Source organism: Ixodes scapularis, unplaced genomic scaffold (genome assembly GCF_016920785.2).
Source record: "Ixodes scapularis isolate PalLabHiFi unplaced genomic scaffold, ASM1692078v2 PGA_scaffold11__112_contigs__length_91849675, whole genome shotgun sequence".
Classification (NCBI taxonomy): domain Eukaryota; kingdom Metazoa; phylum Arthropoda; class Arachnida; order Ixodida; family Ixodidae; genus Ixodes; species Ixodes scapularis.
In genome coordinates, this window is record NW_024609837.1 from 42,993,396 (window position 1) to 43,009,593 (window position 16,198).

A 16,198-nucleotide genomic window follows, 5' to 3' on the forward strand; every position below is an offset into this window, starting at 1 on the left:
GTAGACAAGAGAAGGCGCAACGAACGCCGCCAACGTAAGGGACTTTGCGCCAACGAACGAGCATACGGGCGCCGAGAGCCGGCCGAGGTATTCCTCAAAGGCTCTTTAGCAGACGATCTTTTCGACACAAAAGCGGCGCGCGTTCCGCAGGCGGTGACAGTCGCAGAAACAAAAAAGACAGGCGCGGTAACAACAAGGAACTGCAGTTCCTTGTCTGCTAATTACTAGGGATGTCGCGAACCACCCTAGGTTCGATTTCGAAAGGTTTCGATATTTGCGAAGCGAACTGAGGTTCGATTTCGAAAAATTTCGATATTTTCGTACCGACCGAGGTTCGATTTCGAAAAATTCGCAACTTTTGACCACAGCGGAGTTTCGAATTCGAAAATTTCGAAGCTTTCACGGTTTCTAAAATTTCGAATTCGAACATTTCGAATATTTTTTTACTTCAGGTTCAATAAATTCGAAGATTTCGAAATTCTTTGTAAAAAAGATTCGAAAACTTCGAACGCTTCGAATTTTTATAGACATGAAGTTCGAACAACTCGAAGATTTCGAATTTCTTTTTGCATAAAGTTCGAAAAGTTCGAAGGTTTCGATTCTTTTTTAACGCTAAACTAAAAAAAAAAAAAAAAAAAAAAAACTTCGAAGATTTTGAATTTTTTTCTAATCCAAGTTTTCAAAGTTCGAAGTCCGATTTTCAAGTTTTTCTACAGTTTCAGTTTCAAATAACGTTTTCACGACTCACTTGTTTTCACAAAATCAAGTTTAGAAAAGTTAGGGTGTGATATCTAGATTCTGCGAAGTTGGTCAGGCAATTAAATGAGACGACGAGTGTCCCGGACGTGCTAGAATCTTTGCCAGTGCAGAATTGTGACCGCCAGCCCCGGGGGGGGGGGGGGGGTCTTTAACCTGCATCACGCAGTAGTGATTGCACGAACACACTGTTTTACGAGACTCATCCAGTTCGAAACGGCCAGGGGCGAGCAGGAGGTTGAGGCTCAGAAAAACCTTGAAGCGACCTGGCAAACTACCTCCCCACCCCTTGCACGCTGGTAGTAATCCGATCCGGTGAAGTTTGTAATTGTCCTGGAGGTTTATTTTCTGGGACGGAGGAATCGCCTCGCAAAAAGCACAAAAGCCGACACAACTCGAGGTCGAGGAGCGTTCTACCATACAAGTGGCGTCGGAAGAGGGAAAACGGGGGGGAAGAGTGTAGCGGGGGGGGGGGGGGGGGGGGGGGGGGGGGGGGCTTCAGCCTTCTTCTTTCTCTTGCAGGTATTTCGGACTGTTAAAGAAAACAATACGGGGAAAGAGGGCGTGGTCGAGCTTATTTTAATCTGAAATTATTTATGCATATGTATAGCTCTTCACTGCATAAAAGGTTGCGTAGATGGTCATTGTTACAAACTCGTTGTCAGAAGGCACTGCTCGCCACATGCTTAGTGGTTCGGAAGTTCAAAGCTGTCTTTTCGACCTAAACACCTGTGCCGATAGTAACAAAAAAAAAAAAAAAAAAAAGAATAAATGCGGGAATAAAAAGCAGGAGAAAAAAAAAAAAAAAACTATCAAGAATTCGTCGGAAGTGTTCTATTCATGCATATTCAGAGGTTCAGAACTTCGAAACAAGTTTCTTTTACCAAAATGTGTACAGGCTAAAAGAAACACGTCCCAGAAACGTGAAGCGAAAAAAAAAAAAAAAAAAAAGTTTTCTTTTAATGACGTGCTGAACTTGAACACTACTAGAAATCTTCTCCCATGAGTTAATTTATTCCTTAACCTGAAAAAACAATAAATATATTATTTTGTATTCTGCAGATGGCAACGATATGTACTGTGTGTGGTGTTAATTTAAATGCGATACCTCAAACAACTTAGACGAAAATAAATATCAAGTTTAGGACATAATTGCATGCAGATACATGTTTGGACATTTCTTCGAAACTCACGTTGAATAACAATAATCACATCTTAAGACGGCACTTACCTAGGCTATACATAGATCATTCTTAAAAAAAGTATAACATATCTACCATAAATAGCTCCGGCTGCAGCGTGCTTCAAATCTGGCACAAACGATAATCGTCAAAAATCCGTCGTCCTTCCTCGCCCCTTCGGGGATTTATTTCTTTAAACCTAAGCATGCCAGAACATTGAAATAAACGACATTGTCTTTCGTAAGGAACGCAGCACCGCGTGTAAAAGTTCGAGAAAAAAAAATTACGAATGTACCCCACTACTTGAAATCAAATGAAACCGTCCGCCGGTCTTTCGAAGTTCGACGAACGTCGAACTTTTACCCTAAAAGTTCGAAGTTCGTCGACCTTCTGACTTTTCAGAATTCGAAAGTTCGAAACTTTTCGAATTCTCTTGATAAGTAAGTTCGAAAGTTCGAAATTCATCGATTTTTTTGGTCAGTCAAGTTCGAAAGTTCGTCAAGCATCGAACCTTGCAGCGCAATAAGTTCGAAAGTTCGAAAAAGATCGAATTTTTTAGCGTAATAAGTTCGACGGTTCGAAAAGCGTCGAACTTCTTAGCTTAACAAGTTCGAAAATTCGACCTCAGTCGAATTTTACGATATAGACAATTCGAAAAATCGAAATCTTTCGAACCTTTCGAACCGCTTGATTCGATCATCGAAACTTCGATTCGAAAAAAGTTCGCGGCATCCCTACCAATTACGCCGGCTCTCGGCGTCGTCTGCTCGTTCGTTGGCGGCAGTTGGCGTCGCGACCGCTTGCGCCATCTCTTGTCTACCGTGCAAAACGGCGCCGTGTTGATTGCAGACCGGTGGCGTCGCTGCGTTTCCATAGGAGCTAAGCCTTTTTCTTTCTTTACTTTTTCCTCAGGTAAGTCCGCCCTTTGCAAATTTTACGAAAAAAATGCACCATGTGTGGGCAATGCTGCACAAAGTCGTAGCGCGATAGGTTAAGAAACCGAATTTTCCGGTCGATTTAAAGAGCCTACCGTCTCCTTGTTTCACCCGGTAGAGGGTGTAGTGGCAAGAGCGGGCGGCGCCACTGATGGGCGGCGCTTTTTAGCCTCGACCGCAAGGAGCAAAAGCGAACAATAATCTCGAACCCAGACGCTCATGGGGAGGGGGGGCTGCGTCGGCCTGTGCCGCCGGTTCCTGTTGAGGGCTTCTTCGCTGGTGTGCCGACTGCCGTTTCGCCGGCATCGGTCCTGTTTACCGCGGTATGTGAGTATAGTGCCCGTAAAGAGCCGTGTGTCCATACGCCATTTTGCCGCTGTTGGTTTTCATCTAGCCGAGCCAGAAAACATCTCGCGACGAGTTGACCGCGCCGTGAGTGACGAAGAAGAAGCAAACATGGCGACGGTTTGTGCGATTGCTTTGGTGGCTCCGGTGTTGAGTGTCTTCAACGTCCTCGTGAGAAGGTTCCCCTGCCCTTCGAAGTTATTGCAAGCACCACGAAAGATGTGGAATCATCGTCTCAACTACAAATAAGCAGGCCTTCACGAGCAACAACGGCGCCGAGCAGGCGCTCGGCACAGTTGTGTCAGGCTCACGCAGCCAGCGGCACAGTTGTGTTGGTTGTGTCGTCAGATGTTCAACAACGCCGAGGTATTTTCATTTATCATTTGGAATGGCTTCAAGAGTGGGAAATTAATCTATTTCGCGGATTGTTAACGCCGAGGCGAGTGCCCTCCGTTGCAGTGCCGTCGTCGCGCAAAGTGCAGAGAAAACCGGGTGGCGATGGCGGCGGTGCTCTTTGATCTTGCGCCGTCGGGTTCATGAAGTCCGGAGTAAGCGTACGTACGTGCTTCTGCTGGATCGGTGTTTTGGACTTCCTCAAAACTCTTCTCACGCGCATTTTCCTTGTGAAGCTTAGTAGCTCATTACACCTCATCGTCGACTGCGCTCATTTGACTACGACGGACTAGCCTGCGTGATGTGAATTTCACTGCCTAAGATCCTTGGTGTGCTGTAACGAGGGCTAATAAAATATCACCGCGAACTTCTGAAAAAACGAGTCGAAGTTTCGTCTGCTATCATAACTGATCGCCTGTCACAATATTAACCAGTAGCGTTCCTAGACTCCGCCCCCACAGGCACCCTGCTTCGTTGCCCGATAGTAAGTGTCTCCTGGTACCTCGTAGAATTCCAGCTCCCACTTCAAGTAAGTACCATCCTTTAGAACTGGCAATTAATAGTTTCGAACCCAGACGCTCGCAGTGTGTTTGTGTGTGTGTTTGGTGGGGGACCCGTGCTAACATACTCGGAGCCCTCGTTTGTGCCGCTTCGCAGCGGCAGACAAGGCGCCACATCACAAAAGAAAGCTAATCCGAGCTGTCTATGTAACTAGACCCATTCGCTAGTCATTCGATGAAACGTCGTCGTCTCGTTTTCATTCGCTAAAACGGCGTTCGATCAAGTGAACGCCTCCCACTTATTTCGGCTCGGCAGAGCCGCGCTGCCGCAGAAAGGCAAGCAGGTCGCGAAAATCGGTCTCAAACGTGCCACGAATGTAATGTCGTATACAAGAAGCCAACAATCAAGCATTTGAAAGCTACAAGAAAGCGGTAGCGAAATATTTACTACGCAATGAACCCGGACTGAAACGCGGATGTCAAGGGTCAGCAGACACCGAGAACATCCAAGACAAAAAAGGTTTTCCCTTATTTTCCTTGATCGAGATGGGTTCTCGAATGTTCACGACATCTTGCCTGTTGGAGAACGGGCCGCAGAGGCTTCTGGTGAAGACATCTTTCACGATGTGTCGGTGCATTCGGACAGCCTGCCGCATCTAGCTACCCAAAGCAACGCCGCCAACGCAGCCCCCCCTCCCTGCCTGCCAGTTCTTTCCGCGTGGTGGCGCGAGCGTAGATATCCCCACTGCGGGCAACAACGGTTCAGAAGTGGCCATGGACAGCACGGAGGAGCCATCGGCCGCAGGAGAAACTTCTACTCCCACGTTGCTCCCTACCGCAGGCTTCCTGCCTGTAAACACGATGTCCAATAGTGTGCAGCACCTTGTCTCGTCAGAACCCCAGGTCAGCGGGCACTACCAGCCAAAGGCAACGACACTGGTTGACGTACATGCGGCCTGTACCGCCGCCAATCGGCAAGCCGACGAGCCCTCTCAGGGTGCTACGCCGACCACTGCCACTCGCGCCGCGACGCCCGTCTTGACGCCAGACTCCGCCCGGACTTCCCAAGCCACCGTGAAGAGTACCAACATTGCAGCGGCTGCTGAAGACTCTGCTGCAGCTGTTGATGACACCATCAATAGTGTAGACTGCGGGTCGTTGGAGCTGAAGGCAGACCCGAAACATGACGACACGAATCAAAGATATCCTCTCACGTGCAAGGTATGTGCCGAGATGTACAAAATGAGGGATGCACACGAAAAAAGACTCGAGGAACTAGAGGCTCAGATAGGCGCCCTGTCAGTACGCCTAGACCGAGCATCGGACGGGCGCAGGCTGTCTGAAGTGACTAAGAGGATATCGACACTTGAATTCAGGATAAACGAGGTGGCGAAGAAGAACGAAGCACTGCAAACACTAGTGACAGCGCTCTCAGGACATGCAGTAGCAGCTGGACAGACAGGAGAGTCCATGGTTACAGAAGATGGGACAAGCAGCTCCCCATCGGAATCTGAAGGGGAGAACCAGATGAGTAGTGAAACAGAACTGCATCACAGTGCGATTACATTGAACGATGCGACGAAGGCTGGAGTAGACAAGCAAGGAAACGCACTACAGGACGACCGTCCACAGGATGCCGGTAGTGCCATAAATAACACCAATAATGTGACAGCGCAGACTGACACGCAGTGTGACGAAGTCCCAAGCAAAACTTCAAGTGGAGTCACACACATGTCCATTCAGGAGATTCACATGCCCGTGGCTGCAAAGAAGCTGACGCATGAGGATGTTCAAATCCGACCTCCACGAGGGATCACACGAGAAGTGATAATCGCAGGAGATGGGAACGTCCTGCGGATAGCTCGAGCTCTCATCGAGGAAGTCCAAGCACCTCAAAGCATGGAGTTTATAACAAACAGGGGAGCCACAACTGAGGTAGTACATAAAATTATCGAAACATATGAGGAAAAAGCAAGGAATGTACCACGCATGTATATACTGCACGTGGGGTTGAATGACGTTCTGAAGGGCGAGCAACCTGACACAATTATAGAGCGTCTGAGGCTACAGTGGGCCAAACGTAAGGCGTCACTAGCCATCTGCTCAGTACCCGAAATAGACGGCAGAGGAAAGGAACTACGCGCTACGACCATGCTCCTGAATGCAAAGCTGAAGCAGCTGTGCAAGAGAATTAGAGCAAGGTTTATCGACCTCAGCCGAGAACTGGCCAGCATCCCAGCAATGCAAAAGGACGGGCTTCACTACTGCAGAGAAGGTAGCCAGGTGCTAACCGACCGAATGGGTGCATTAGTGACTCATTTTTTAGGGCTGCAAAGAAGGGACAATTTCAGCGACCATGCTGGGAGCAACAGGAGACGATACGGGACGCATTCCTCAGTAGTAAACCGGTCAGAGGCAGAAAAAAAAGCACACGCTCACGACCTCCCAGGTCTGTCTTCTGGTCCCAGAACGAGTGGAGCACACCGGGTGGTGAACACGCCTCCAATATCAAAGGAGACTGTACAGAAGCCGGTGCCCAACTTTCACGGTCCTGTGTATCCCCCACAATGCCAGAGGGACCATCCGCCACAGTCGTCACCTCTGCACGCAATATGGGTCCCCCCACTCCTCATACCACCCAACGGACATCTTCAAGGACAAAGCTGTGGGGCACTCCCATCGAGGACAGGCAGTCAGGAAGGAACATTTGCTCTAGGGCCTACTGCGAGACAGACCTTTCCTGTGTGCAACCCAATGCTGACCGACTTGACCGGATGCCTTCAGCACCCCACATGTGCCCCATCACAAGAGCTGACGCACTTTGTGAATCAACTGGTCCGAGAGCAACTAGCAGCCATGCAGCTTCAGCGGGAGTGTTGACCGAGTTTCTGGCGCGGCGGCAGCAAGGGCAACCACGGAAAAGAGACAGTGCTGTCGTTGGCTTTTTAAATTTGAATAGTGCGAGGCGTCAACGAAAGTGGGCTGAGCTCTATGTAGTACTCCGGGAACAAGGCTTTTCTTTGTTCGGGGTTGCTGAAACACACTTGCGGGACGCTGAGGAACCCCCAGTAGACCCTTCCTGGTGCTGGACTGGGTGTAACAGGGTGGAGGGTTACCGACGGGGAGGTGGTGTGGGCCTCCTTTGGCCAAGTGGAGGACAAGCATGGATAAGGATATCTGAAACGTGCTGCGAACACCTGTGGGTTCAAGGACAGGTGGGTAACATACCGACGGCGGTATGCACCCTTTACCTTTCCGTGGGGAATGCCAGGCATGAGGAGAATAAGGCCATACTGGAGTGCGTTCAACGTGACATCGAAAACCTAGATCGAAGATTGTCTGTGCTAGTTATGGGGGACTTTAATGGCCATCTGGTTGAGATTGACGGGCGTGAGGACGACAATGGCCGAATGCTGAGACAGCTGTCGGAGGAGTTCGACCTGGAGATTCTAAACCTCAGAGAGGAATGTGAGGGGCAACACACATGGATGGCCCGGGACCGACGAACATGTATCGACTATGCCCTGGCATCAAAGAGGCTCGCACGTCGCCTTCAAAAAATAACTGTGGATGAAGATGGCGAGTGGAGTATTGGCAGCGATCATAACAGCATCATACTTCATTTTGGTGCAATCCAACGACAACGCAGCCGGCCGAAACGTAAAATGACGTTCCAATTACGTGAATGTGATATTGAGGCAGTATGTCAGGAGTTCGAAGAAAGTGATAAGCGCATAAATGCCCTCATCTATGATGACTATGCCAATGCGCTTCGGCAGGCAATCACCACACGGTCGATTATGAGAGGCTCAAGCGGGAAAAGACGGCTTGTATCGTGGTGGGATGCTGAGATCCGGAGATCCATCCAACTCAGGCAAGACGCAAACAGAGACCATCGCCGGGCTCTGCGGACGCTTGGAAAAGCACCGGAGACTCTGCGACTCTGGGAGGAATACCAGAAGCTCAAGACAATAACACAATCTATCGTCGAGGAGAAAAAACAGATACATGAATGCAAGGTGATGAAAGATATCAGAAAGGGTGGAAAAAGAGCCGGAGAGAAGTTCTGGCGTTATATTGGAACACTGGATGGAAGAGATAATGCTCCCCAACTGATCGATGCCAAAAATGGAGGTGTAGTGCACAACGTTAGAGCTCTCTTGGATGAACACCTTCACAATCTTTTTGGGACGACACAGGATTTCCACGGTAATGAGAGCGTGTCAGCAGGAGGCCCTTATATCAAAGATCCACCGCTACCTAATTTGACGAGTGACAACACCACCATCGTGGGAAGAGTACAGGTCGCACGCGCTCTCGCGCGGTTGAACGGCGGCACTGCGCAGGGGCTGGACGGAATCCCGGCTAAAGTACTGAAAGGCCTGGGACCCGACGCTCAAGAGCAGTTGGCCCACTTGTTCAGTCGCATATGCTGCGGAGATGACCCGATCCCCACTGACTGGAGGCGCGGTCGAGTAACCTTCATCTCGAAAAAAGGTGGAAACAAGCAGCTGTTGCATGACTACCGACCGCTCACCGTCACGGCAGTTGTATACAGAGTATTCACGACTATCATCAATTGGCGAATCACAGCATGGGCTGAGGGAGCCGGCGTGTTTACGGAACTGCAGAACGGGTTTCGAGTTGGCCGGCGGTTAGACGATAACCTGTTTACATTGACCCAATGCATCGAGATAGCGCGAGCGGAGAGGCGACCTCTGATATGCTGCTTTCTAGACATTGCTAAAGCGTATGATTGTGTCCCTCATCTAATGCTGTTGGAAAGGCTGAGACACCTTAATATGCCCCAAACATGGGTGAGGTTGATCCGTCGGTTATACGACGGCAATGTGGTGACGACATCCTTCAATGGTGTGACATCAGGCGAGGTCACAGTTGGAAAAGGTTTACGACAGGGCTGTCCGTTGTCGCCGACGCTATATATGCTATATGCCTCTAGCATGGAAAAGGCCATTGAAGACACTGGCATTGGTTTCACTTTGGAACACCGCCAGCATGGTGATATTGTAGCGTGGCGACTCCCTGGCCTTGCCTATGCTGATGACCTCGTGCTGATGGCCGACAGAGTGGAAGACATGAGGAGGTTGCTCGTCGCCTGTGAAACTGCAGCGGAACACCTCCGACTACGCTTCAATGCTGGCAAGTCAGCGACAGTCATCTTTTCTGGCGAGGGGTGCAATCTTGGGTCACTCATCCTGCAAGGCTCAGCCATTCCCCTTCACACCGAATACAGGTACCTCGGAATAACGCTGTCGGCTAGAGAGGACTACTTGACTGAGTACCATGAGGGCCTCAGGAAGTCCTCAGTTAGCAAGCGGAACATACTGCGAAGGCGAAGCCTATGGAGCTGTGACCGGTACATTGTCACCCGAGAACTTTGGAAGGCTGTGGCTGTGCCCGGGCTGACTTTTGGAAACTCAGTCATATGTGTTCCTAGTGAGCTACGCACATATCTTGAGCGGCGCCAAAGGGAGGTCGGACGACAGGCACTAGGGTGTCATGGACAAGTAGCCAATGAACTAATAGAGGGCGATGTCGGCTGGTCTTCCTTTGAAGCGCGGGAGGCAAACAGCAAGCTTCAGTACTACACACGTCTCCGGTACATGAACGGAGACCGGTGGGCCAGGCGAGTTTTTATGTACATTCACCTGAAGCATATCAACTCGACGTGGAGGAAGCGAGTCACTCGTCTTGGGACAAAGTTTAAGATCTTCAGCTTGGCCACTGAACCTCAAACAGAAAAGGAGTGGATGAGCACAGTGCGGGAGGAAGTAAAGAGGGTTGAGAGGGACCGTTGGATGAGCGGCATGCTACAACACCCTTCCATGCACATGTACGCGTCTCTGAAGACGGTGATTGCCCCGGTGACTTTCTGCGGGAACACACTGGGCAGTCGACTACTTATAGAGGCCCGTGGTAGTGCCCTACGTACCCGCCTATACCGAAGCAAGTACGATAGCAGCGTGACTGACACGGTATGTAGTGCGTGTGGAGCGGGCGAAGAGACAATCGACCACTTGCTGCTTGCGTGCAGGGCGCTACACCCAACGCCTGTCGTGGGTGCCCGCTTGGAGCAGGCACTTGGTTTCACCAACGAACAGACCCATGTAGTATGCTCCAAGCGGAGGCTCGAGGCATGGTGGCAGACTCGACTGAAAAATCGGGGTCGTGACCAAGACGACCAAGGTGACCAAGATGGCCAATAGCCGCTGCTTTACTTTTGGCTGGAGGGGCAAGCGTTCACTTAAAACGACGGTGTCATGTGAACTGATTAACTTTGACTGTGCGAAAGTGACGGTTGGCGAACTTTGGACACACGTGCTAACCAGTTCTCTTTCGTTGTTGTCCTTTTTTATTTAGTTTTTATTTTTTGCTTTTATTGGCATGTCTTACAAGACTCTCGTTACAAAGAGATTGTGCCTCAAATATACATACATATACATACATACATACATGGCGGCGCCCTGGAATTGGCGCGGACACTGGTCTATAATGGGCCGCGTGAAGACGGTCAACGTAGATGCCGCGAGTGGCGCTGGAGTTCTGTGCCCTAGGAGAATTTGTGGCAGATGGCAGACGTGGCGATGAGCGAAGATACAGTGCCTAGAAATATACTGGCTAGTGTTCCGAGCGCTCCCGCTGGGGTGGCACGGAGAGCTATGAATGTCATCGGCGGCCGCGCAGGGGCGCTGCTGTAAGGGTGGGTGCTGGGTGGGTGCTGCCGGTCCGCTCGCTTGTCAGGTTTCCTATCGCGCGTCGTGAGCAAGGCGTCGCTGGGCCGTATTTTTAAGTGTTAGTGTCAGGTTGCGAGGAATGTTTTTCTCAGGCGTAGTTAGCAGTTCTTGCCGGCACCGCTCAGCTGGTAGCGTTATCCGGGTATTTTTGTTTTTGCATTTACTGCAGGTACTTGAGCGGTGTTGTGGCATCAGGTTGCGCTTGGTTTTTTTTTTTTCTTTCGTGCTTTTTTCTTTTCTTTTGGAACTGGCTGGTGATGTGCCCATGCCGGTGGCAGTTGTTAGCCTGTCCATTCCAGTTTTCTGTGGTAGAACATTAAATAATAATCGCGAAGAGAAAAATAACGGGACTCGAAATAGTTTCACGTTTTACTTTATTAGGCATGTAAGACATTTATTGGAATCAACAAAATAGGAACAAAATACAAATTATGAAAGCCTGCATTCAAAATTTCTAACATCAATTTGAGCAAGGAAAAGCTATTGGCAGTGGCGCAACTTAAGATATTTCAGTCGCTGCCTTTGGCCTTCGCGGTCTCTGTTCAAACCTTTTAAGAAAAATCTAAACCTTAAAAGAATATAGAACTTCACTACAGTTGCCAAGGTTTTCTTTCCATGCTCGGGGCACCCTATCTGAGGCAATTTCGAGGACTGCAGGCTCCGTGCAAACTCTTGCATGCTCTTTTCATGCACACTGTTCTTGCTGAAGAAGCTAGTGAATGCATCCTCCATGGCTGCTACTGTCTTTGCCAGGTTATCAGTGGGATAAATAAGCCCACCGTTATCAAAATGAGCCGTGAAATAAGAGTTAACATCATTCATCGCTTCTTTTTGAGACACGCACAACTCGGCTGCGCAACTCGTGCATGCATTCTTAGCTACCGTTTTTCTAGACACATAGCCAGCAACGTAGTACACCAAAGCCGCGTTGCTTTTTTTGTTAGAATACCCTTCATGGTCATTTTCTGGGTGAATGGACTGAAGAACGTCTTCTGCTTCATCAATGTTTCCATTGTCCAGAAAATGGTCCAGTTGGTCCGACAGACACTTCGCTGTGACAGTGGGCACATCTGCAGTACTCAAGAGCGATTTAACGACTGCAGGAGGGCAATTGCCTCCCTTTGGTGACCTCGCAAGGTTGCAAAAGGACAAGACGTTGACAGTTACTAAGAACTGTGACACGGTTGGGTGGTCGTTACAGCCTGCGGATTGCCTGATTATCCCAAAGAGATTTTTTAGTTTGTCCTGGCTCAAACGAGCAGTTAAAAGGTATGTAAATCCTGCAACAGAGTTCAGGTAAGATAGCAGGTCAAGCGTGCTTTTAATTGTGACCCTGAGCCCAGAAGCTGTACTTCCTGTCAAAAAACCTCCTCCAGCTGGCTTCGCGTGGGCCTCCCACTCATTCAGATATACTAAAAATTTCTGTAAAAACGTTGCGTTTGGACTGCCAGGCTTCAATGCTCTGGCGCTCATCCTTGCTGTCATAATACGAATGAGTTTGTTCATCTGCCGAATAAAATCCTCTGTTGGCTCCATTGTTCTGTACCGTGATAAAATGTGTTTCCTGTGTTCAAAGAGCCCCTTAATAACTTCATACCCGAAAAGCTGGAAAGCGAGATTTACTTTCATCTTTTCAAAGCAGTTAGGCTTGATATGTGCAAGCGTAATGCTAGGCATGGCCTTCAATCTTACATTGTCACGGTCCACGTCCCAGGCTGCCTGTACTACGCCACTGTGGACATGACCAGATGGTGTCAAATAGCCCTTTGCGACAAATCCATTCCGAACATTCTTAATTAAATGTGGAAAATCTGAAATGAAGAAGAGCTGCCTCGTTGGGTCCACAGGATGCCGTGTGCTGTTTTTGATGCGGCCATCTGCAGAGACTAAAACAAAAGAAGTGATAACAATTTGACGGAGGACATGGGTTTGAAACTTTTGAAATGCTAGAAATAGGTTGTTGAAATTTGCACCAGTTTTCTACTTCGTTACTAGATTAGGCGGTGCAAAGTTTGGGGCATATCCGACCGCCAGTTTGCAAGTTACAACATTTTTAATGTTTCGCCGCGCAGTGTAAAAGGCGTCCTTTCGAACGTGCCCAAGAAGGCGAAAATCCGCCATGCCATTCGCGATTTAAAATTCTCCAAAGCTGCGCCTTTTCATCACGTTTTAAGGGCTCATTTACTACTTTATCGCTAACATGGCATTACTCAACCCAGCAATGCAGAGGAACTTTACTGGGTGATATATTGCACCATATAGAGTAGAAAAAACAGTTCCAGAAAATCAATATTTTTTTCAGGTTTTTTTCGATTTTGGAACCCGCGTCTTCCCTTTACACCCTGCAAGTTTGCATGACCCCCTTACCTTGTACACCAAAGTGTCGCCACATGCTTCTATTCCAGCTGGCACCATCACATGTTACGGTGTTAACAACCAAGCCAGCTTTTTCTGCAAGGATGGTGGTTTCTATGATGATCTTAGCAAGAGTTGGTGCCTTCACATTGCCTCTCGCAGCAAAAACACCAAGTATCTGTGTCCAGTTCCCTAAAACAGGCACAATCAGAAATAACATGGATGTAGTGTTGGCAACAGTCCCTAAATCGTAGCCCTAAGGAACGTAGATTTGATGCGGCTTACCGGTGAATGGCTGGAAAAGTACAACCATGCCGTGGTCTGCCAGAATGCCTTTCTGGTCACTTGGTGATTGCTCGCCAAGATCAACGAAGCCCTCAATGCCACCTGAATTGCAAAAATAAAACAAAGAATACAATATATTTAGTCCCTAACTTTTTCTTACATATCTTCATTTGTGAATTTTTGCCTAGGCATCAATTGAGGCCAAGGCGAGCTGGCCTTCAGAAAACGGAATGCACAGCTTAGACCAAGCATACTCATGAGCTTTTAGAACTGGACATCCTCAAATTAAACCAATGTGACTAATGCAACAATACGCTATTATTTCAGTAGGGTTCTGGACTCAACAGTGAAACTCACCATTAGATTTCACATCAAGGTGCTCTGATAACTTCAACTCGTCGATTACGAGACCACCATGGCAGCTGAAGTCATCCATGTCCTTCGTTTTTTCAGCCAGAGCAGCATACACCTTTGGGTTTAAACCAAAACCGCCTTCAAAGCGCTGCAGATATTTCTTAAGGCAGGTTCGGCCTGGGAGGATCATGACTTTTTCTTTACGTAAGTGCTCATAAAGTTTCGGACTTCGCATCCGCATCATTATGCACTCAACAATCCATTCGTCATCGTAAGTCATTCCTCTGAGCGACTTCCGTTGAGCAGCAGTGAAGCAGTTCTTGACAGCAAGCTTCTGTTTCTGAGGGAGTGCCCGGATCCTCGCTTCTAGAGCCTCTTCGCTTATTGTTTTATTTTCCTCTTTCATTTGAGCCACTTGTGCCTGCACGCGAGCCAATTTCTTTTTTGTTCTTGTGAGAGTGCGGGATGTGTTGTGGTGTTTTCTTTTCTCACATGTGGACCCCTTCTGCTTTCTCAACCTGCCCATCTTGTTCTGAGCAAGCACTCGTTGATATTTGCACTGGGCGCAAGAACCTCCTTCGGTTTCAGTTGTTAACAGGCACCTAGCAGCAAAGAACATTTTTCTGTACATGGAGTACTTGTTTGACACTGGCTTCATGCCACAGCCACAGCAAAGAATCATCATGGAAATCTTCTTCACCAACAATTCTGCCTCACTTCGGGTTGCAAGCACCTGTTTGCTATGCTCCCTTCCTCTTAGATACACGGTGGCTAAAATGGACCCCCGCTCAGGCAAGGCCTTGCCAAAAATTACCATTCTTTCAATGAAGAGGTTTCCGAAATTATTTTCCTCGGCTTCGCAGGATGCGTAGGACAAACAGTCATTAGATACACTTGGAACTTCCATCCATGTTGCAGGAATCGAGATACCACTAAATGGGTGGCCACTCTCGGTTGATGACTGTAGTACAGGCTGGTTGTCGCTTTGAGACTGTGATGCCGGCTCTCCCTGCGAATCCAACCTTTCGGTGCGTTTGGCACACGCGGCCGAATCGTCAGAACAAACGGAACTTTCAATTTCATCCGTTGCAATGTTGCCGATCACACCGCCGTCCAGCGGATGGGATTTTTCTCTGCGTCTTTGTGGAGGCGGCTCCTGTAAGCAAAGGTTCCTCACCTTTCTCTTTGGTGCTTTCTTGGGCACTAGATGCTTCGGATATTGCTCAAACAATGTTGGCACAGCATCAGGCTTTAGACGTGGTTTGTCTCGAGCGATCTCATTCACCACGCCGTTTACCGTCACCTTGAACGCGCGCTCAATGCAGCTCTCCTCGAAATGTTTTTCACACACGACAGATGCTAATGTCAACCTCCTGTCTTCTCTTTTTATCGCCCTTTCCCACTCCGCCAGCCGCGTAGCGTCGGCAGGTGCCGTGAACAGAGACACTTGCTGCTTGTTCGAACGGTAGCCACTCGTGCACAGCGGGACAAAACATGTTCTCTCTTTGCACTGCCTCTTGGGCTTCGACATTTTATGGTGACAATGCCTGCAGAAGTGGCATCAAGAACAGCCGCTGTAGCTCGGTGAACAAAAAACGGCGCGCACCAGAAGAACAATCACATATACGCAGAAGAGCAACCGCTTGTACACTTCCAAAGCTAGAAAGCCGCGTTGTTTGCTGCGGCAGCACCCACCTAGGGTGCCTACATGTCTGTCTGTCTCAGGGTGAAGACATCCATTGTTCCCCTGAATGTGCCAGTGCGTGACGCTCTCGCGCACTCGGTGCGTGACTTGGGCGGCAAAATGGCGCCTATGTATTAGCTAAAGCTAGACGCTCGAGCTGAGTGACACCGGATTGCGCGCACTTCAAAATGCATAAAAAAACGAATGGGCGGAAAAATGGCTGACATGTCACCACTCAAGCAAACGCGCGTGTGTATGAAGGCACTCTACACCCACCCGACAGCCAGCGCCCTCTGCTGCCTTCGGTGGGCATTCATAACAAGAGTTGCCACCCTCTCCCTTAGGGGAGCGCTGGCGCTCGTCACACTAGCCAGTATATTCTAGGCACTCTATAGCGAAGAAGACGACGAAGCTGAGGCGGTACGCTTCTCCCGAATGTAGCACCGTAGCACTTTTCATTGTGGTCTAGTGGTGGGGAGTCTTCCCCGTTCCGTTGCCGTCTCGGTCATAAATGCAAGGAAAAACACGGACGCGCACACAGCTTCGCGCCGGGATGCAAGTCGGGCTACCCGGTCAACAAGGGCAGCCACCAGCGATCGTAAGCCGTCGCTGTTTCGTGCGCCAAAGGAGGAGTAGCGCAGACTACAGGAGAAAA

General features: G+C 49.0%; 1 protein-coding gene across 1 annotated transcript; it reads right to left on the reverse strand.

Moving 5' to 3' along the window:
• Nucleotides 1-11,223: 11,223 nt before the first annotated feature.
• Nucleotides 11,224-15,550, reverse strand: LOC115310876 (transposable element P transposase). The gene is made up of 4 exons (XM_040206315.3): nucleotides 13,863-15,550; nucleotides 13,506-13,607; nucleotides 13,233-13,412; nucleotides 11,224-12,751 (listed from the first exon to the last, which is right to left on the reverse strand). The coding sequence occupies exons 1-4, from the start codon at nucleotides 15,388-15,390 to the stop codon at nucleotides 11,346-11,348; spliced, it is 3,216 nt and encodes a 1,071-aa protein (XP_040062249.3). The 5' UTR covers nucleotides 15,391-15,550; the 3' UTR covers nucleotides 11,224-11,345.
• Between the last annotated feature and the right edge of the window lie 648 nt (nucleotides 15,551-16,198).

Excerpts from the sequence above, each read along its gene's own strand:
- LOC115310876 (XM_040206315.3), bottom strand. The coding sequence starts at position 15,390 with ATGTCGAAGCCCAAGAGGCAGTGCAAAGAGAGAACATGTTTTGTCCCG. Across the intron at positions 13,608-13,862 it reads CCTTGATGTGAAATCTAATG|GTGGCATTGAGGGCTTCGTT; the intron begins GTGAGTTTCACT and ends TTTGCAATTCAG. Across the intron at positions 12,752-13,232 it reads GCGACACTTTGGTGTACAAG|TCTCTGCAGATGGCCGCATC; the intron begins GTAAGGGGGTCA and ends CTTTTGTTTTAG.